The following is a 17913-nucleotide window of genomic DNA, read 5'->3' as shown; positions in this document are numbered from 1 at the left end:
AACTCCTTTTCAGCTCCTGTATTTTTTCCCCTTCAGGTTCTAATTGTTGTGGCCTGATGCTAAAAATGTTTTATTGTAAAGGTCTAAAGAAAACGTTTCCTTCCAACATAATATTCTGTGCTCTTGGCTTTAAATTGTTCTATGAACCAGAAAATTTGCATTTATGACCCAGGAAACACTCTTTCTATGTCCAACTAATTCAAGTACCCTTTTCATTAGCTTTGAGTGGCAGGTTATCTAAATGGACTCCCCATAGGGAACAGCAGTCACACTGCAGATCTTTTCTTTTGCCTTTGGGTAACTGGCCTAATAAACAGATTTTATGCTTTATCAAAATAATTCCTGTCATTACTAAGTTTTGGTTTGCTTGGAAATAACACTGAGATTTTTAAAAAAATGTAATTGAGGGTATTACATCCATGAAACTTTCTGTATGTGCTTTTAAAGTCCTTGTGCCATTAAGTTACAGGGCTTTGACTCCTGGGTCTAAAAAGGACCAAGTCCTGCTAAATCTTAAACACTAACAGCAGTTAAAGCCTCATCTTCAGAGCCGATAGAAGATGCCAATCAAAATAAACTGCATTCATGAGACACAGGCCAGAAACTATTCAACTCCTGAAGGCCCAGGGACTATCATGAGAGAGGTGGATGTGTGAGATTGTAAGGGCCAATTTTGACAGACAAGTTCAGTTTCTCTACAAATTAACCATTAATGTCAAAGGCACAATGATGTAAGACTAGCATATGGGTTCCTGTGTTAGATTAACAAGGTTTTCTTGAAGCATTAACCCACTCCTTAATAAAAGGTTATAAAGGTTATAAAAAAGACTTATGAAAATTATATCTTATGGTCAAGATGATTAAAATTTTATAGGTTGTTTATAAAATTTTGAAAAACAAATTTAATTGGGCCTCATGCCATCTTTATTAGGACTGATTGTTTTGGAAATTAAGTCTCCTGTCTCAAATAAAGGCTTTTACCTTTTTTAAAAAATCGAGTTATTACTTTGGCTAAATGACTTATTTTACAATGACCCGTGATCCTATTTTGTAATATAATGTGTTTTAAACTATTTATGTTTGACAAACTTTTCAAAATAAAATTTTAACTTCGGACCTCATTAATTTTTTGATATTAGTCTCCTGAAGTCCAAAACAGACATCTTTAGTTTATTTGGTATAATAAAATCATACAGAAGTATTGTTAAATATGAAAGTGTTTAACTTTCTTTGGATTATATTTATATAAATGTGTTATTAGTATGTGTTCCAGAATTGTATGAAATTCCTGTGATTCTGATGTGTCTTAGCATGTTATCAGTGGTAATTGTGATTATTATCTTAAATTGTTGTATGCCACAGAAGTAACCAAATTTCTTTGTCAATTGTCTCTTTAACTATGACTGTTCTAAGATTTTTTCACCCACAGTTATTTTACTTTCATCTTTTTTTTTTTTGTTAGATGGAGTCTCGCTCTGCTGCCCAGGCTGGAGTGCAGTGGCGCGATCTTGGCTCACTGCAAGGTCTGCCTCCCGAGTTCACGCCATTCCCCTGCCTGCCTCAGCCTCCCAAGTAGCTGGGACTACAGGTGCCCACCACAACACCTGGCTTTTTTTTTTTTTTGTATTTTTAGTACAGATGGGGTTTCACCATGTTAGCCAGGATGGTCTCAATCTCCTGACCTTGTGATCCACCTGCCTCGGCCTCTCAAAGTGCTGGGATCACAGGTGTGAGCCACTGTGCCCGGCCACTTTCATCCTTTTCAAAAGGTGGTTTTATAATCAGCATAGGACTCTGACAGGTGCTCTTGAATGCACATTTCTGATAACTTTGGAGACTGTGACACTAGAATAGAGGAAAAACTTCCAAGACTCCCATGGAGAGCTGAAATGTTCATGATTATCAAGCAGAACAGGAGTTAATTGCATAGACTGAACTAATAGAAAACTGAAATAATTATGACTTTTGCTCAAAATGTTGCTCATCCTTTGTTTTTCAGAGCCAAGAAAACTTTTCTTTAGAGCTATTTACAGCTTTTAACACTTAAGTATACTCGTATAAACAAAATTTAGAGCATATTTCTCTCTACCTGATCTCTCCAAAATTTGGAAACTAGTTGTGTGTATTCTTAACTTACAGCAATATAGTTATTTGCATAAGTGCAATAAGAATCTATTTTCTTTTGTAACAGGACATAACTGGAAAAACTGGTTATTTTACCAAGGTATTGACAAGAATAACATACTTTCGGATACAGATTCCTTTAAGAAATCGAAGTTGACTTACAGGGCCAATAAAAGCCCCTTGTAAAAGCTATTCTCGTACCTTATCTACACAGTCCCTGTACAGTCTCCTAACGTGTGGTAAGTAAAGAATGTCACTTTCTGACAGGCCCAGGAGACCTAAGTTTTCTTGGGACCTCGAGGTGAGGAATTCACCCAATTAATACAAGTATTTGCAGGCACAGGTTGGGCTTAAGGCATTAAAGTTGAATCTAAGATTCCTTGTGGAATAAAGTTCCAGCAAAGTCAATTTTAAAAAAAGAGAAGACTATATGACAAATAATTATTCTTGCTGACTTTATGCAAATACTCTAGCCATAGACTAAAACTTATTTTGCAAATGAATTTGTCCTTTGATTTGTCTTTAGTGAAAACAGGACTGGAAAGAGAAAAAAAAAGTTTCAAAATAAACTATAGTATACCTGTTAGATTCCAGTCTTGCCTAGTGTTTTTCAATTTTTACTATTTTCTATAGTTTAGACTGAATTCTAAAATTTTTCCTGGCTACAAGTCTCCAAAATGATGTTTTCAAATTGTCCTTCTTTCCTTTCCCTTCTTCCCCATTTTTCCTCATTTAAAATCACTAAATATTAAGCTGTGCTTTCTTCAAGCCCTGCAAACTGAAGCTAGACAACTTCAGAAGAAAATAACAGCAACCTATTTACATACACAAACCACTTTCATACCTGCCTACTGATGCATGGACTTCAGAGTAATATGGCCTATATAGATTTTCCAGGATTGTTCTTGCTTGTTTGTTGTTGCTTTTCTCCCTTCCTCCCCCTGTTTTCTCTTCATAGGACATGAGACTTCACAACCTGCTAAACATGAGCTTTTCCAATAACATGGGACCTACTCATCTAGGAATAAAGCATCCTAGCCATGAGAGATCAGACAAACCTAAGACCAGGAGGACTCATTTTCTTCTAAAATGCTTTCTCTGAAAGATTTTTAAAAGGGGGGGGGAATATAAAAACAAAATATATCTCGGGACCCCAAAATCACTAAGCCAAAGGGAAAAGTCAAGCTGGGAAAAGTCAAGCTGGACAGGACAAACCTGCCTACTGTTCTATTCCTAAATAAGATAACTACAAAGATTTCTTTAAAAGCTATGTACCTCCCTCACAATTTGCTCACAAGGAAATTCCTTGTGAACACACAGAACTCAAAGTTATTCCTCTCCTCACGTGAGACTAAAGGATATCTGATTGCTTCCTTTGCCCTATTGTTTGACTAAGCCAGACTAAGGGATAAGTGAATATTCCTGTAAATTGTGTATTCAGTGAAAGAATAATCAGAAACTCAAAAGAATGCAACCATTTGTCTCTACCTATGACCTGGAAGTCCCCTCCCCACTTCCAGTTGTCCTGCCTTTTTGGACTGAACCAATGTGTATCTTACATATATTGATTGGTCTCATGTCTCCCTAAAAGGTATAAAACCAAGCTGTGCCCCGACTACCTTGGGTATATGTCGTGAGGACCTCCTGAGGCTGTGTCACAGGTGCATACTTAACCTTGGCAAGATAAATTTTCTAAATTGATTGAGACCTGTCTCAGATACTTTTTGGTTTACAAAACAAAGCCAGAGGCCTAGTCCAGAGCTTGGCAAATAGTCTATGCTCACTAAGGGTGAGCTGAAGGGAAGGCTTGCAGTGTTAACTTTCCTAAGATATTTTAGTAATAACATAATAGTCTCTCCCATTGTGGTTTAAAATTTCAATAGCACATAGATCTGCATGTTATATTTTTCTATTAAGATATGAACTGTTAAATATACTGAACCAATTCTCTTTCTCCCCTTGAAGGTTTGGTTTAAGATTAGGAAGGTCAAGTAGAGAAGATATCAGAAGGCTTTAGATTTTAGATATATGTCACCGATTGCCATCGATCTCCCTGTCATCGAAATCTTGGATGGGCCCTATAATGCCATCCTTGTTCAGGAGCCCAATTGGAGTTGGGTTCTTGTAGTGCCACTGTAGCCTAGAATATCCAGGCTTCCCATGCTGTCCTTGCCTCCTCTGTCTATGCCTTGCTTTGCCCTGACTTTGTTTGGCCTGGTATAGGCCCCTGTCATCAGCATTCATTTGTAGTCTCCATTTTCTTAGGCCTGTTTTTTATAAATTTTTCCAAAATATTTTTCTGCCAGATTCAAATTCTGCATGGCACATCCTCAAGTGCAGTTCACCAAATGTCTGTTAAATGAATTGACTAAACAAAAAAGTCAGTGCACCATTTTTTATAAGGCACATTTTATATTAAAACAAAGCTGTGAATTCCTTGTAAACATTGGTTCCCAGGACCCCTGCAGATACCAAAATCCATGCATACTCAAGCCCCACATTTGGCCCTGCAGAATCCAAGTATACAAAAAGTTGGCCTTACCTATCTGCAGGTTTTGCATCCCACGAATATGGTATTTTTGATCTGCATTTGGTTGCGGGTGTGAAACCTATGGATATGGCGGGGGGGGGGGGGGACGCGGGGGCAACTCTATTGAAAAAAATCCACATGTAAGTGGACAAATGCAGCTCTAACCTGCATTGTTCAAGGGTCAACTGTATATCTATTTTGTGTGCCAAATAAAATATGGATAAGAATTTCAAAGGAAAAGTCATTTAAACAGAATTACAAGGAAGCCCCATTTTATGAGCTGACATTCCTCAATCACCAATAGGCCCTGTACATCTCACATACATACATATGCAAAATGGCGGTGGGGAAAGTCCCTAGTAAAAGAACAGTGTTTCAAGACAGGGCCCGTCTCCATTTGTGCTGAAGAGCTCAGACATAACCCTGTAGTCTAAAGGAATCTTCCTAAGAAGCTACTCATAGGGCTCTATGGGAAGGTGGCAGCCAAACATCTATCTAGTATATTCCAAATTCTGTTCACTGTCCTCCCTTTCTGTGGAGGACATAGGGAAATAGGAACCATTCTGGCCCAAAGGTCCTCTGCATCAAATGGAACACAAGAGGAGACTCCACCAAAGCCAGAATGAGGCCGTTCTCCCTTTTCTCTTCCATCCCCAGCCCAGAAGGCATATTGTTGCATATTCTCCAGCTCAGAAGCTGACAATCATGCATTCAAATGTATTTTGTCTCATTCAACCTCCTGGACCCTGGTTCCTGATGATAAAAACACAAAAAGGGAACCTTTTGTTTACTGCTAGGAGAAGCAAGAGGGAGGAGGTAGTTCCCTGATTCATATTCTCATCAAAAAGAAGCAGTCAGACCTTGGCTTTCTTTATGCTGTCTTCCTCATGTGAAACTGCTAGGCTAGAAAACAACAAAAATTTAAAAATGGAGTGTGATGAGAGTTGAGGAGTTATTGTTAATTTTTTTAGGCATGATAATGGTATTGTAGTTATGTTTTTAGAAAAAGAATGTGCATCTGATATGATATGCCTCTGTCCCCACCCAAATCTCATCTTGTATTGTAATCCCCACATGTCAATACAAGTGGAGGGGTCTGTTGGGAGGTAATTGAATGGATGGGTTTCTCCCATGCTGTTGTCATGATACTGAGTGAGTTTTCATGAGATTTGGTTGTCTGTTAAGTGTCTGGTGCTTCCCCATCTCACTCTCTCTCCTGCTCCCATGTCAGATGTGCCTTGCTTCCCCTTTGGCTTCCGCCATGATTGTAAATTTCCTGAGGCCTCCCACGCCATGCAGAACTATGAACCAATTACACCTCTTTTCTTTATAAATTACCCAGTCTCAAGTATGTCTTTATAGCAGTGTGAAAACAGACTAATACACTGTCTTTTAGAGAAACATGCTGAATTGTTTATAAATGACATTATACCTGGGATTGGTTTCAAATTAATTAGGGGGCAGTGGCAATTTCCCACAAGTTGTTAATTGTTCAAGCTGGGTGCTAGGTGCCTGAGGGATCATTATACCATTCTATGTATGTTTATACACATTTGACCTTTTTCATAATAAAAATTAAAGAAAAAAATCTGGCCATCTGTGTTTCTTTTCCTTTTTCTTAGCTGTCTTTGCTCTCATTTTTGTGTCTTCATCTGCAAATTAAAACACATTATAATTTTGAAAAAGTTACCTTTAAAACCTCAATACTTTTGAGTAAATATATATGCTTTTGCTGTCTCTCATTTGTTGTTACACAGAAATTTATTCATTCAAACATTTATTACTATTGTCAGGAACTGTGCTAGGCACTGGGGATATATACATTATTAAAGTCACATTAGGTATTAGATGATATGAGAAATTAATGTTAATTTTTTCATAAGTTAATGGTATTATGGTTAAGAAATATCATTTTAAAGAGATGCATAGAAATATTTTGTATTGAAGTGTGATGACATTTGTAATTTACTTTGAATACCTTAGTGAAAAATCTATATTTGAAGCAAACATATCACAATGCTAACAAATGTTAAACCTGAGTACTAAAGTATATAGTATTAATTACACTATTCCCTTTACTTTTCTGAACATTTGAAGATTTTCATGATAAAAAGGGAAAGAAAACTACGTGTGTGTTGGAGTGGGGAAGGAGAACGCTTTCTAGGAGCTCAGTCTAATGGAGGAGACAAATAGGTAAAGAGATTGATACAATCCAGAGTGACAGAAGGAAGCTTGGGTTGCTCTGGACACACAGAGGAGTCTCAAAATCAGACTGATTGGAGGAGGGTGGTTGAGGAATGGTTGACCAGGAAAGGTGGCTCTTAGAGTAGTTATTTGATTACAAAAGTACTGCATGCCCATTGTGGCAATGAGTAAGCCAAGCTTGTTGGAAAAAGAGACTGGTATTGTAGGCAGAGGGCCTCTCTACCAAGTAATAGAGTCAATAGAAAGAACATAGAATACTGAGGAAACAGAAAGCAGTTCTAGCCTGGGCAACACAGCATGACCCCACCTCTACAATTTTTTTTAAAAAAATAGCTGGGCATGGTGGCGCCCGCCTGTGGTCACAGCTACTCGGAAGGCTGAGGCAGGAGAATCACTTGAACCCTGGAGGTGGAGGTTGCAGTGAGCAGAGTTCGAGCCACTGCCCTTCAGCCTGGGTGAAAGAGGGAGGCCCTGAAAAGAAAGGAAGGAAGGAAGGAAGGAAGGAAGGAAGGAAGCAAGGAAGTTAGTTTTCAGGCTACAGAGTATGGTGCAAGAAAGAGTGACAGGGTATATGTGATTAGAGAAGGATCAGTCAGGGTCTGAACTTTACCCTGAGGGCTATGGAGAACTATTGAAGGATTTTGAGTATGAGACTGACATGCTTAGATGTGTGCTTTAAGAAAGTTTGGTTTTCCAGCAGCAAGGAAGTAAAGTGACATTGGGGACCAGGAAACTGGGGCAATATCAGAGGAAGCAGGGCCTTTGTGGAATATGCCAACCAAGAAGAAGAACCCTCTGGTCAATTATTAGCCAGGAGAGGGCATAAAAAAGGTGGCTTTTTGTGATGCACTATCCCAGATGGGGTGCCTTCCACAAATTGGCAGCCAGTCTAAAGGGAGTGCCTTTTTGGAAACTGTACAGCAGTGCCCACTGGGCATGAGATTTACACCAAAAAGCCCTTCCACTGGGCTGATGCAGCCCTGTAAGGCTTACTTTGGTACAGCCCAATCCCCTGACGTGGTCTGGTGCCACGTGCTTTGTACAACTATGCACAACTAATCTGGAGTCAAATTGCTTAGGTTTGAATCCCAACTGTGTGACCTTGGGGATAGTACTTATAACCTGCTCTGTCGCCATTTCTTCATCTATAAGAAGTACCCTACAGTTATTTATGGATTAGATGGCAATAAATGAATATAAAGCACTTATGGGGATGCCTAGCACAAGGTTAGCAAGTGTTCAAAAACTCTTCAGTATTATTATTGTTTTCAGGAACCTTCTTCTAAAATAAGTTTTAAGAAATAAAACTAGTTTTGAAGCAAGGCTTGCAGGACGCTGTTGGCTTTCTTACCACTAGAGTCTGTTTCAGAATCAGAGTCACTGTCGCTATCTTCAGAATACTTCTTGTGTTTTCTTTTCGATAATTTTTTTTTCTTCCTTTCTTGGACCTTTCACTTGAATGACTAGACTACTTTTTTTCTATAAAAAATACAAATAAAAAAGTAACTTCTAAAAAAGCATTTCTGATTATCAATCTTACTACATTTGAAATACTGAAAAGGAATAGATGATAGGCAATCTGAATAAAAGTAAAGTCTAATGTTCAACTATTTATAAACATTTTTTAACTTCTCAAGAAAGGTCTGTATCTTAAAAATACCTTCTGATGTAGAAACTGAAGTAGTACATTTCTTTGGCTCTTCATTCTCTACTTGCATATGTGCAGCAGAGCTGAATTTAAAGAAAATGGTTATAAGAATTAGAAAAGTGATGAAATATGGACCATAGAGTATAAAAACATAGACTTAAAACTTTTCAGCAACAATGACAATTGTCCAAGAACCATTAAAAACAAGCATTGGATTGCTTTCATAAGAATACAGTTCATGTCTGTAATCCCAGCACTTTGGGAAGCCAAGGTGGGAGGATCACTTGAGTCCCAGAGTTCAAGACCAGCCTACGCAAAATAGCAAGACCCCATCTATACAAAACATTTAAAACATTAGCCAGGTATGGTGGTGCTTGCCTGTAGTCCCAGTTACTCAGGAGGCTGAGGTGGGAGGATCACTTGAGCCTGGGATGTCAAGGCTGCAGTGAGCCATGATCATGCCATTGCACTCCAGCCTGGGTGACAGAGCAAGACTGCCAAAAAAAAAAAAAAAAGAAAAAAAAGAAAAAATCACAGTTCAAGGGTCTGCCACCTTCATAATAATAAAATAATTTACATTTGCACAATGCTTTATAGATTGCAAACACTATTCAAACTGAAAGCAGCATGGAGGATTTATATTTTCAGAAGAAACCACAGGGCAAAAATCGAGAAATCAGAATCAGAAGGAAAGATGAAAGAAACTGTATATAAGAAGTCTGAGGAAGATATCATAATTTTATTCTAAGCATGTGAAAAAGAAATGGTAGAGCAGCAACTGTTCTGTCTCCTCAGAGCAAGAAGACCCTAAGAAGCTACAATCTAAAGAGATTTGGGGGACACATGTTCTCAGGACCGAGGCTACGTCATGGTAAAAAATTTGTGTGTGTGTGTGTGTGCGTGTGTGTGTGTATATATATATAAACATATATATAATATATAATATATTATATTTATATAACATATAAATATATAATATTATATAATATTATATATTATATTTATATAACATATAAATATATAATATTATATAATATTATATATTATGTTTATATATTTGTTTTATTGCAGATAATTCTGAAAATAAGTATTATTAAAGTTTTACAGTAGGCTTGACATGGTGGCTCATACTTATAATCTCAGCATTTTGGGAGGCCAAAGCACAAGAACAGCTTGAGCCCAGGAATTCAAGACCAGTCTGGGCAACACAGTGAGACCCTTCTGTACAAAAAATTTAAAAATTAGCGAGGTGTGGTGGTGTGCACCTGTAGTCCCAGTTACTCGAGAGGCTGGGGCAGGAGGATCACTTGAGCCGGGAAGGTCAAGGCTGCAGTGAGCCATGATCATGCCACTGCACTCTAGCCTGGGTGACAGAGTGAGACCCCACATCAGAAAGAAAGAAAGAGAGAAAGAAAGCAAATAAATCAATAAATAAAGTTCTATAATACTTTAGAAAGGGACCTTCTATATTATATAATCTTTCCCTTTGAAGATCACATCTGCAATAATTTAGGTATTGCCTAGAAAATTATTTTTAGTGTTCCTTCTGACTCTAATTCTATGAGTTCCAGTCCTTTAAGCATTTCCCAAGGGTATCTATAAGAATACACTTCAGATAATAATGCTTTATCACCTTGTCACAAATTACAGGTTTACCTGTGAAGCACATTGCCTCAACTCAACCTAAACACAGAAATAGATGAGAGGGAAGAAGAAACTTATGAGCAACACCAAAGAGAAAAGAAATAAGAAAAAAAAAAAAAGCATTAATATTTCACATAGTATTGGATACAGAAAAATTAACTAAACCAAACTACACTGGCATCTTCATTTTTTAAAAATCGCTGTGTAATACTATTATCTGGAATGCAATCTGCTCCTGGGTTGAGGAAAAAAATCAAAATATAAATGTATTATCTGTTTTAACACTGAACTCTTCTATTAATAGGAAATTAGCACCCCATGAATAAAATTTAAAGAAAACAATTAGCATGCTAAAATCCATGAGCAAAATGTTTTAATTCTTAGGTATGTTAGACTCCCTTTAGTTCCTTCTAAAAAAAAAAGTACCTTACCTATCTGTTCTTTGGAGGACATTAATTTTTTTTTGTATTATAACGTTTGTCATTTATTGTTTTAATTTTTGCCGTTACTCATAAACTAAAAAAAGAAAACTAAGAGAGGTTCAATTTCCCCAAAGTTTAGCTGCTTTCATCTATAAAAATCCTTATAAAAGAGATATATTTGATTTCATTGCTTGAATAAATTGTTTTTACTTCTTTATTCAGGGAAAAGGTATTATAAGTATACAGAGTTAGACTCAGAGGGTTTCCCATTTCAAGAGCAGGCAATCTAAAAGTAAACATACGTCTAATGGTTCTTGGAATATGAGTATAGGGACCAAGGATGCCTGTCAGACTATAAAGACACACAGTCTTTGTGGTGTGAGGCACAAAATTAAGGCCCAATATTGTGGACTACCTTGGCAATTGGGGAAACCAGGAGGGCTCCCAATAGCCTAACTGCGAATTCCCCTCTCCATTCTGCTCCTGCAAATAAGGTCCCCTAGCCAAATGACCCCGCTTCTCAAAGAGACCAGACGCAGTTCCATCTTATCTCTGGGTAGCAGATTTTAGTACACTGTCAGCCTGTGGAATTATTCAAACAAGCCAATTATATCCTTCCAAGGGGAAGCAGGTATTACCTCAATTTCTTGATACCACAAAGTCTACCTCCCACAGCCCCTGATTATTCACTGTCTTACCAACAGCAACCTAGGTGTGGCCCTTCGTGGCACACTGTGTTCTCTCCCATTCCAGCTGTGAATATATGTGATTAATAAACCACTGTTGATCTCATCTGTCCTGTGTTCAGCTACTCCATAACACAAAGGGTGGGAATCCTTCCCTCATCAACCTGGTGAAGAGCAGATGATTGTAACAGTCCCTGCTGCTACCTGGTTTTATCTGTGCCTTAAGATAAATTATTTATCTTCTATGTGCACAAATGCAAATTTTACCCAAGTTGTTCTTACATCTTTTGGTTAGGATTCTAAAATAATAAGTTTTTTTGATTGACACAAACTGGGAGGACCTTTCTATCCCAAAGGCAGGAGGGTTCCTCAGAGGAAAAGTGCAGTAGTTTCACTCACCTCTCCCACATGGGCAAAAAATGTGTATCTCTAACCTAACTCAGGACTGTTTTTACTGCTTCTGCTCCCAGGCATGAAACCCTAATAGCCAACACCTGTGAAATGTTTATTATGTTCAAGGCACTAAATCATTACAATAACCCTAAAAACGTCAGTACTATTTGTATCCCCCTTTTACAGCTGAAAAAAAAAATGAAGCTTGGAGAGGTTACCAAGGTCACACAGGTATTAAGTGGCAAAGTAAGGCTTACAAACTCAGAAAGTCTCAATCCAGAAGCAGTCCTTCTCATCACTATGCTTCATTATATCCCACTAATGGAAGAAAAAGACTAATCAAGACATCTCCCAACTGCTGGAATTTCAATCTATCCCTCAATACCTGCAACGTTTTTAAATTTCTCATTTTTTAACTGTAGTGCATGTAAGGCACTCAGTATAGTACCTGAAACACTCAATAAACATTTGATACGAGTACTTACACAGCAATAATTATAACTATTTTCCTTCTCAAACCATCTACTTCACACTCCAATATTCACTCTCATTAGAGGAAAACTCATCTCACTCTCCTCTCATTCTTCAGGGTCAAGATTGAGACCACTTAAGACATTCCTCAAGGTAAATCTGCAGTTTAGCACATCACTTTGCCTACATTCATCCAATTATCTCGTCTCAGAGGAAGGTATTCTCCTTTCCAATTTAAACCCTTAAGCTCAATCCTTTCCAACTCCCTACAAGGAATTTCCACTTACTTAATCTGTTAGGATCTCAAACCGATCATTCACTCAACACACAACACATTCAGTAGGTTGAGCCCCTACTAAGTGCCAGGCATTGCAAATTCTGTAATGAATAAAATAGGGGTCCTGGTTTTCCACGAGCTCAGTCTAGTGGAGAATAAAAATATGTTCACGAATGATAACACAAAACAAATGCTATACGTAGGTCTGTGACCCTTAGCGGTGTCTGCCCTGAGATGAGAGGCGAAAGAGGGTGGAGGGAGACCGGGTCACCCTACAAAGAGGCCCAAGGATGAGTGAGAATGTAAAAGAGGAGAAGGGCGAAAAAGGAGCTGCCGTGGATAGATTGCGGAAAAGGATGAAAATGGGCGCAGTGAAAGTAGAAGGAGCGAAATGCAAATGGTCAGAAGCGGGCTGAAGGCAAGCGGGCCTCTTAGAGCGAAGGTGCGGCCATGATATCACTCACCTCTGCCACGGGCTCACCTCCCTGTTCTCGTCCCGCAGGAGCGTGAGTAGTTGCCGCAATAGGCGCACGAGGAGGCAGAAGCGAAAGTCATGCCCCGCGGCGCAGAGAGCCGCTCTTGAGAATGGGACCACAAGTGGGAGCAGCAGGGCTGGTTTTGGGAGCCTTGACTGAGCCCATTCCATTCCCCAGTCAGAGAGCAAGCGTTCCAGCGAGAGCTGCTCCCCAGCGGGGAATGGGAGGCTTTGCTGGCCTTGGGGCTCTTGGACGAACTGCAACACATCCTCCCCAGAGCCCGAGGCCTCCCTCTTGGCACTACAGAACAGGACACTGGAGCTACTGCAGCTTCGAAAACGGCACATTCTCAGGAGCCTCAGCAGTATCCGTTGTCTTTGCTCCAAAAACCAAGCCCGCGCAACCGCTGGGAGCAAAGGAAACCATGGGAACTATTGCGAGTACGTTGGCAAAACATTTCCCCAGGTCTGTGTGGCCAAGGTGAAGAGGTGTGTGTCTTGGTGTAAATAAACCTCCACTGCAACCGATTTCGCTCATTCTTTGGTTCCGCGTTGAGGCTCGCCAGGGTCTAAATCCGCATGGAGACCACGTCTTCCTTAGGCTCCTACTTGAAAAAACTGAAGGGCAGGACGACAGGCCACTGGAGACATTTCACAGAATGGTCATATCAACAACATAGTCAATTCTGTTCGTGTATAGGTGCTTTCCGTGAGTGTGTGTATTACATGCTCTATAACATTGGGCGCACTCTGTGTCGTGTGTATAAATTATGTACATTTGGTTATGTGTGTATATATGTACATATATAATAAATAGGACTGGCTCAAACAGATTCACATATTTTTTCAGTCTATTTGAATTAAAAGAAAAATCTGACATGGGAAGAAAAGGGACAAAGTATTCAAAGTATTTCGTACACAACTTAAAGTGTGTTTATTTCAGTGTTGTCAGATTTATTAATAGCAAAAAGAAATATACAGTAGGCCCACTTATCTTTGAATTTCAAATAAAGAATAATGTTTTAGTATAAGTATGCTCCATACAATAATACAATAGAAAGTGACTACTTTCTATTAAAGATGAGGTGATAGCCAATGTTGTACTTCTTCCTTCCTCTCCCACTACTTCTAAAATTTGTTTCTTATATTCTTTTTTGTTTGCTTGTTTTGTTTTGTTTTGAGACGGAGTCTCACTCTGTCACCCAGGCTGGAATGCAATGGTGCGATCTCAGCTCACTGCAACCTCCACCTCCTGGGTTCAAGTGATTCTCCTGCCTCAGCCTCCCAAGTCGCTGGGATTACAGGTGCCCGCCACCAAACTCGGCTAATTTGTGTATTTTTAGTAGAGATGGGGTTTCATCACGTTGGCCCAGCTGGTCTCGAACTCCTGACCTCAGGTGATCCTCCCACCTCAGCCTCCCAAAGTGCTGGGATTACATGCATGAGCCACTGCCCCCAGCCTTGTTCCTTATATTCTAAGGCTTTTTGCTTGCTGTTTGAGAAAGGGAAGTGGGAGCAGCTCCTGATATCCACAAACTGACCTCGCACTTACAATTAGGCATGTTCTTCTCTTGTTGAACATAAACTCACAAAACGCCAACCCAAGACAAGATCACTGGGAGCCTGAGCCACTGGGAGTGAGACAAAACAAGACCACTTCATAAGCTTGTGCAAGCACAGACAAAAACAAGTTCACTGTGACACCCAGAAAACACCAAACACCCCCTCTTGGCCAAGATAGGTCACTGCTACTTAGCCAGTTAATGTACATCTTTATCCTCCCTCTAGTCTGCCCTCCCTATAAATAAGATTTATTGAAATGTGCAATCATACAATTGCCCCTGCTTTCTGATGGATCTGAGATGGAACTCCTGCTTCCTAGACCTTCCCCCAAATTGTCCAAATTCTATAATAGGTTCGTTCTAACAACTTCTTACTAAAACACATCATAGTTACCTATAGTGTGTGTTGTCCCTCCCTGGACTAAGAGTAATAAATCCAATTTGTCAACTATGGGTATGTTTCTGGTAGTCTGTGGTTGAAGGGCATTGACACATTCCACTGCCTAAAATGTTCTTCCCCAGATATTTATATGGCCCTTTACCTTAGTTCATTCCATTCTTTGCCCATACATCATCTTTTCAGAGAGGCTGTCCCTGACCACACAATTTACAATAACACCCTCATCATCCTCTATCCCTTTACTCTATTTTTCTTCATAGCACTTACTACTCTCTGATATTGTATTATATATTTAGATTATATATACACAAATGTTGATTGTATGTCTCTTCCATTATAATGTAAGTTCCATGAAGACCAATATTTCAACTTGATAATAATTATATCCACAGTGCCTACAACATTGCCTGGCACAAAGTAAGCACCAAATGATATATATTTAATATGTATTGAAAAAATGAATGAGGTTTACAGTGTTGGGGTTTATAAGTTTCATTGTTACATAGTCATAATCAATCTGTTGTTTGGGCTTAGTCTTCCACTTAAATAAATTGGCTTACTGCAAAATCTCCATTCTTAATTCTTTATTTGGACTCATTTCTTATTTGATTTGACTTCATATATTGCCAAGTAATTTTTCACAAATGACTCATGGGTAGTATATTCCCTCAATTTTGTTCAAGTTTGGAATAAGCCGTCTGTTGCTTTTTTTGGTAGATTGTATTATTGTTAGCAATTATCAACTCTTCCTTTTCCAGTAGGAGAGTTATATATCCCTATCCAATTGACTTTGGAAAGTTTTAAGAAAAAAGGGCAATAGGCAGTATTAGACAGGTCACTTAAAGAGAGAGTTGTTGGGATGAAACAGAAAAGGGGATAGTGGTGAAAAAGCAACATATATTTGGCACTTATTGGGTTCCAGACACTCATTCATTCAGCATTAAGCAACCATCTCCATCTACAATTTGTTGGGCCAAGGGATGCTTCACAAATAAGTTAATACTTGAGATGGGTTTTTATGGAAGACCAGGCACTTACCAGGAATTAACCAGACAACATGTTAAGCGAGATGTAGCTATGAAGGAAATGACTATTCCAAGCTCAGGGCTCCAGGCTCAGACTTGAAGGCAGTAAATTGCATGGCATATTCTGGAAACTGTGAGCAGTTTGACACTATGTGTAGTTAATTCATTTAATCCTCAAAGTGACTCTGTGGGAAGGTATTATTATCCCTATTTTACAGATGAAGAATCAGGCTCAAGATCAAAGAGCTAGTAAGTGGCAGTATCAGAATTCCAATCCACTCACATCTTCTCCTTAAGATTTTGTTTCTTCCACTCTACCTTACTAGGGTTTCTGCAGATCCCATGGAGTGACCTTACCAAATCTGTATCCATAAGCATAACATATAGGAAGGGCTCTAAGACTGAATGAGTGTCACTTTTTCTTTTGTCATCAATTAATACATATTAAGCACCCACAAGATTGTTGGCATTTTAACACAGGAGTGGACAGTTACTACCCTCGTGGAATTCATAATCAAGTTCAAAAGGCAAGCAAACACTGACAATATGGCTATAAAACCTAACTCATTCCATTTTCAGCCAATAAAACCTTTCTAGAATGTGAAACAATTGATACCTCCAAATCCATTTGATATAGGTTGTTCTCTGACCTCAGGTGATCCTCCCACCTAAGCCTCCCAAAATGAGTTGTTGTTGTTTGAAGTAGGGTTCAAACTACTGAGTTGTTTGAAGTAGGGTTAAGCCCTCCAGATTAGAAACAAAAGTAAAAGTAAAATAACTAGTTGAGAAACAGAAAATTAATTAAACTTTCCGGTGATCCTGTCCCAAAGATGATTATTAAGGCCACTCAGGCTTCTTGGTCTGTTCTGCTTTCCTACAAATAAAATTCCTTTCCTGACCATTGGATCCTCTTTCATTATAGGTAGCTTTTAAACTTGTTTAGTTTTAGCTTGGTTAGGGGGTGAGAGATACAGCAAGAAGGGAAGAGAAGGTTTGCTGTGCTTTGAATGAACAGGTTTCATCATATGTCAGTTGGTCTTCCAAACTTTTAAAACACTTTCAGGAAAGTGACAAAGGCAAGGTAATTCTGTTGCCAGCCTCAGTGATGTAAATGCTGGTGCAAAATAAATTGTATTGTGCCTTCCAATTTACTGACAGGTGACCAACAAACATGACATCTAGAGTGGCATCTATTGCCACTGTAATCTGTATTTCAAAGATACGTCTTATTTTAGTTTTCATCAATGAAGCCCCTGAAAGATAAATAGATCCTAAACTTTCAAGAAATACCTGGTTCTAATTACTAAGATTTTTTTTTTTTACTACTAAGTTTTGGGGAGGATAACTCAGAAAAAATGGTTATTAAGTACTCAGTTGCCAGGAAAAATACTAATCTGCCTTAGTTTACTTTACAACAGCATACCTCTATTTGCCGTGAAATATCTTTATAGTAAATAATGAAACTTTCATAATGTTAAGTCCTAATAAAAAATCAATAATGCAATAATTCCCACATAGTTTGCTTTCCCACAATACAAAATCTTGGAGAAGAGCTTAAGGAATTGCATATTTCCATGTGAAATACAGCTATATTATACCACTTTGATGTTTTATTATACCATGTGGCTTTACTTTATTGAGGAGGATGAAGAATAGATTAGGGATGGGTAGATGATGACATCCATGTCTGATTTCCTGTCAGAGAAAATTAGATATAGTTAGATCTGTTTTCAGTCTAATATCCTGATGGACATTTTCAGCAAAATTTTTTTTTTAGGAAAGAAGCACAGGAATTCTACTGCAAGGTATTAATAGGTACAAATTTAAGATTTTTGGAAATGAATGCAGTATTATCCTATAAATATCTTTTTAAAAAGATAAGGAAGGTAGTGAATGGCCTTAATTATGGCAGAAAAAAGTTACTATTTGGTTCCTTGGTTGAAGATATGATCAATAACCAGCCTAAAAGGGAAATATTTTGCTCTCCAAACACCCATCCTGTTGTTTCATTCATTATGGTACTCAGTTGGAAGGGTATTAGCAGAGGATTT

The 17913-nt window shown here is 38.5% G+C and overlaps 1 protein-coding gene across 2 annotated transcripts in view; it reads right to left on the bottom strand.

Annotated features, from left to right (window-relative positions):
- LOC101009313 (putative uncharacterized protein CXorf42) overlaps positions 1-14053 on the bottom strand; it is a 117136-nt gene extending 103083 nt beyond the window's left edge. The window contains exons 1-2 of one of the 2 annotated variants that reach the window (XM_017954289.3): positions 12865-14053; positions 7288-8590 (exon numbers count right to left, since the gene is read on the bottom strand). In XM_017954289.3, coding sequence (XP_017809778.1) covers positions 8467-8590; positions 12865-13223 — 483 coding nt within the window. In that variant the 5' untranslated portion in view covers positions 13224-14053 and the 3' untranslated portion in view covers positions 7288-8466. Of the gene's footprint in view, positions 1-7287; positions 8591-12864 lie in introns of those variants that run through there. The other variant, XM_021932601.1, reaches the window with a different exon arrangement.
- Between the last annotated feature and the right edge of the window lie 3860 nt (positions 14054-17913).

The sequence above is a fragment of the Papio anubis genome, chromosome X (genome assembly GCF_008728515.1).
Source record: "Papio anubis isolate 15944 chromosome X, Panubis1.0, whole genome shotgun sequence".
NCBI lineage: Eukaryota > Metazoa > Chordata > Mammalia > Primates > Cercopithecidae > Papio > Papio anubis.
The sequence above is the reverse complement of the archived record's forward strand: the minus strand, read 5'-3'. Positions and strand labels throughout refer to the sequence as shown.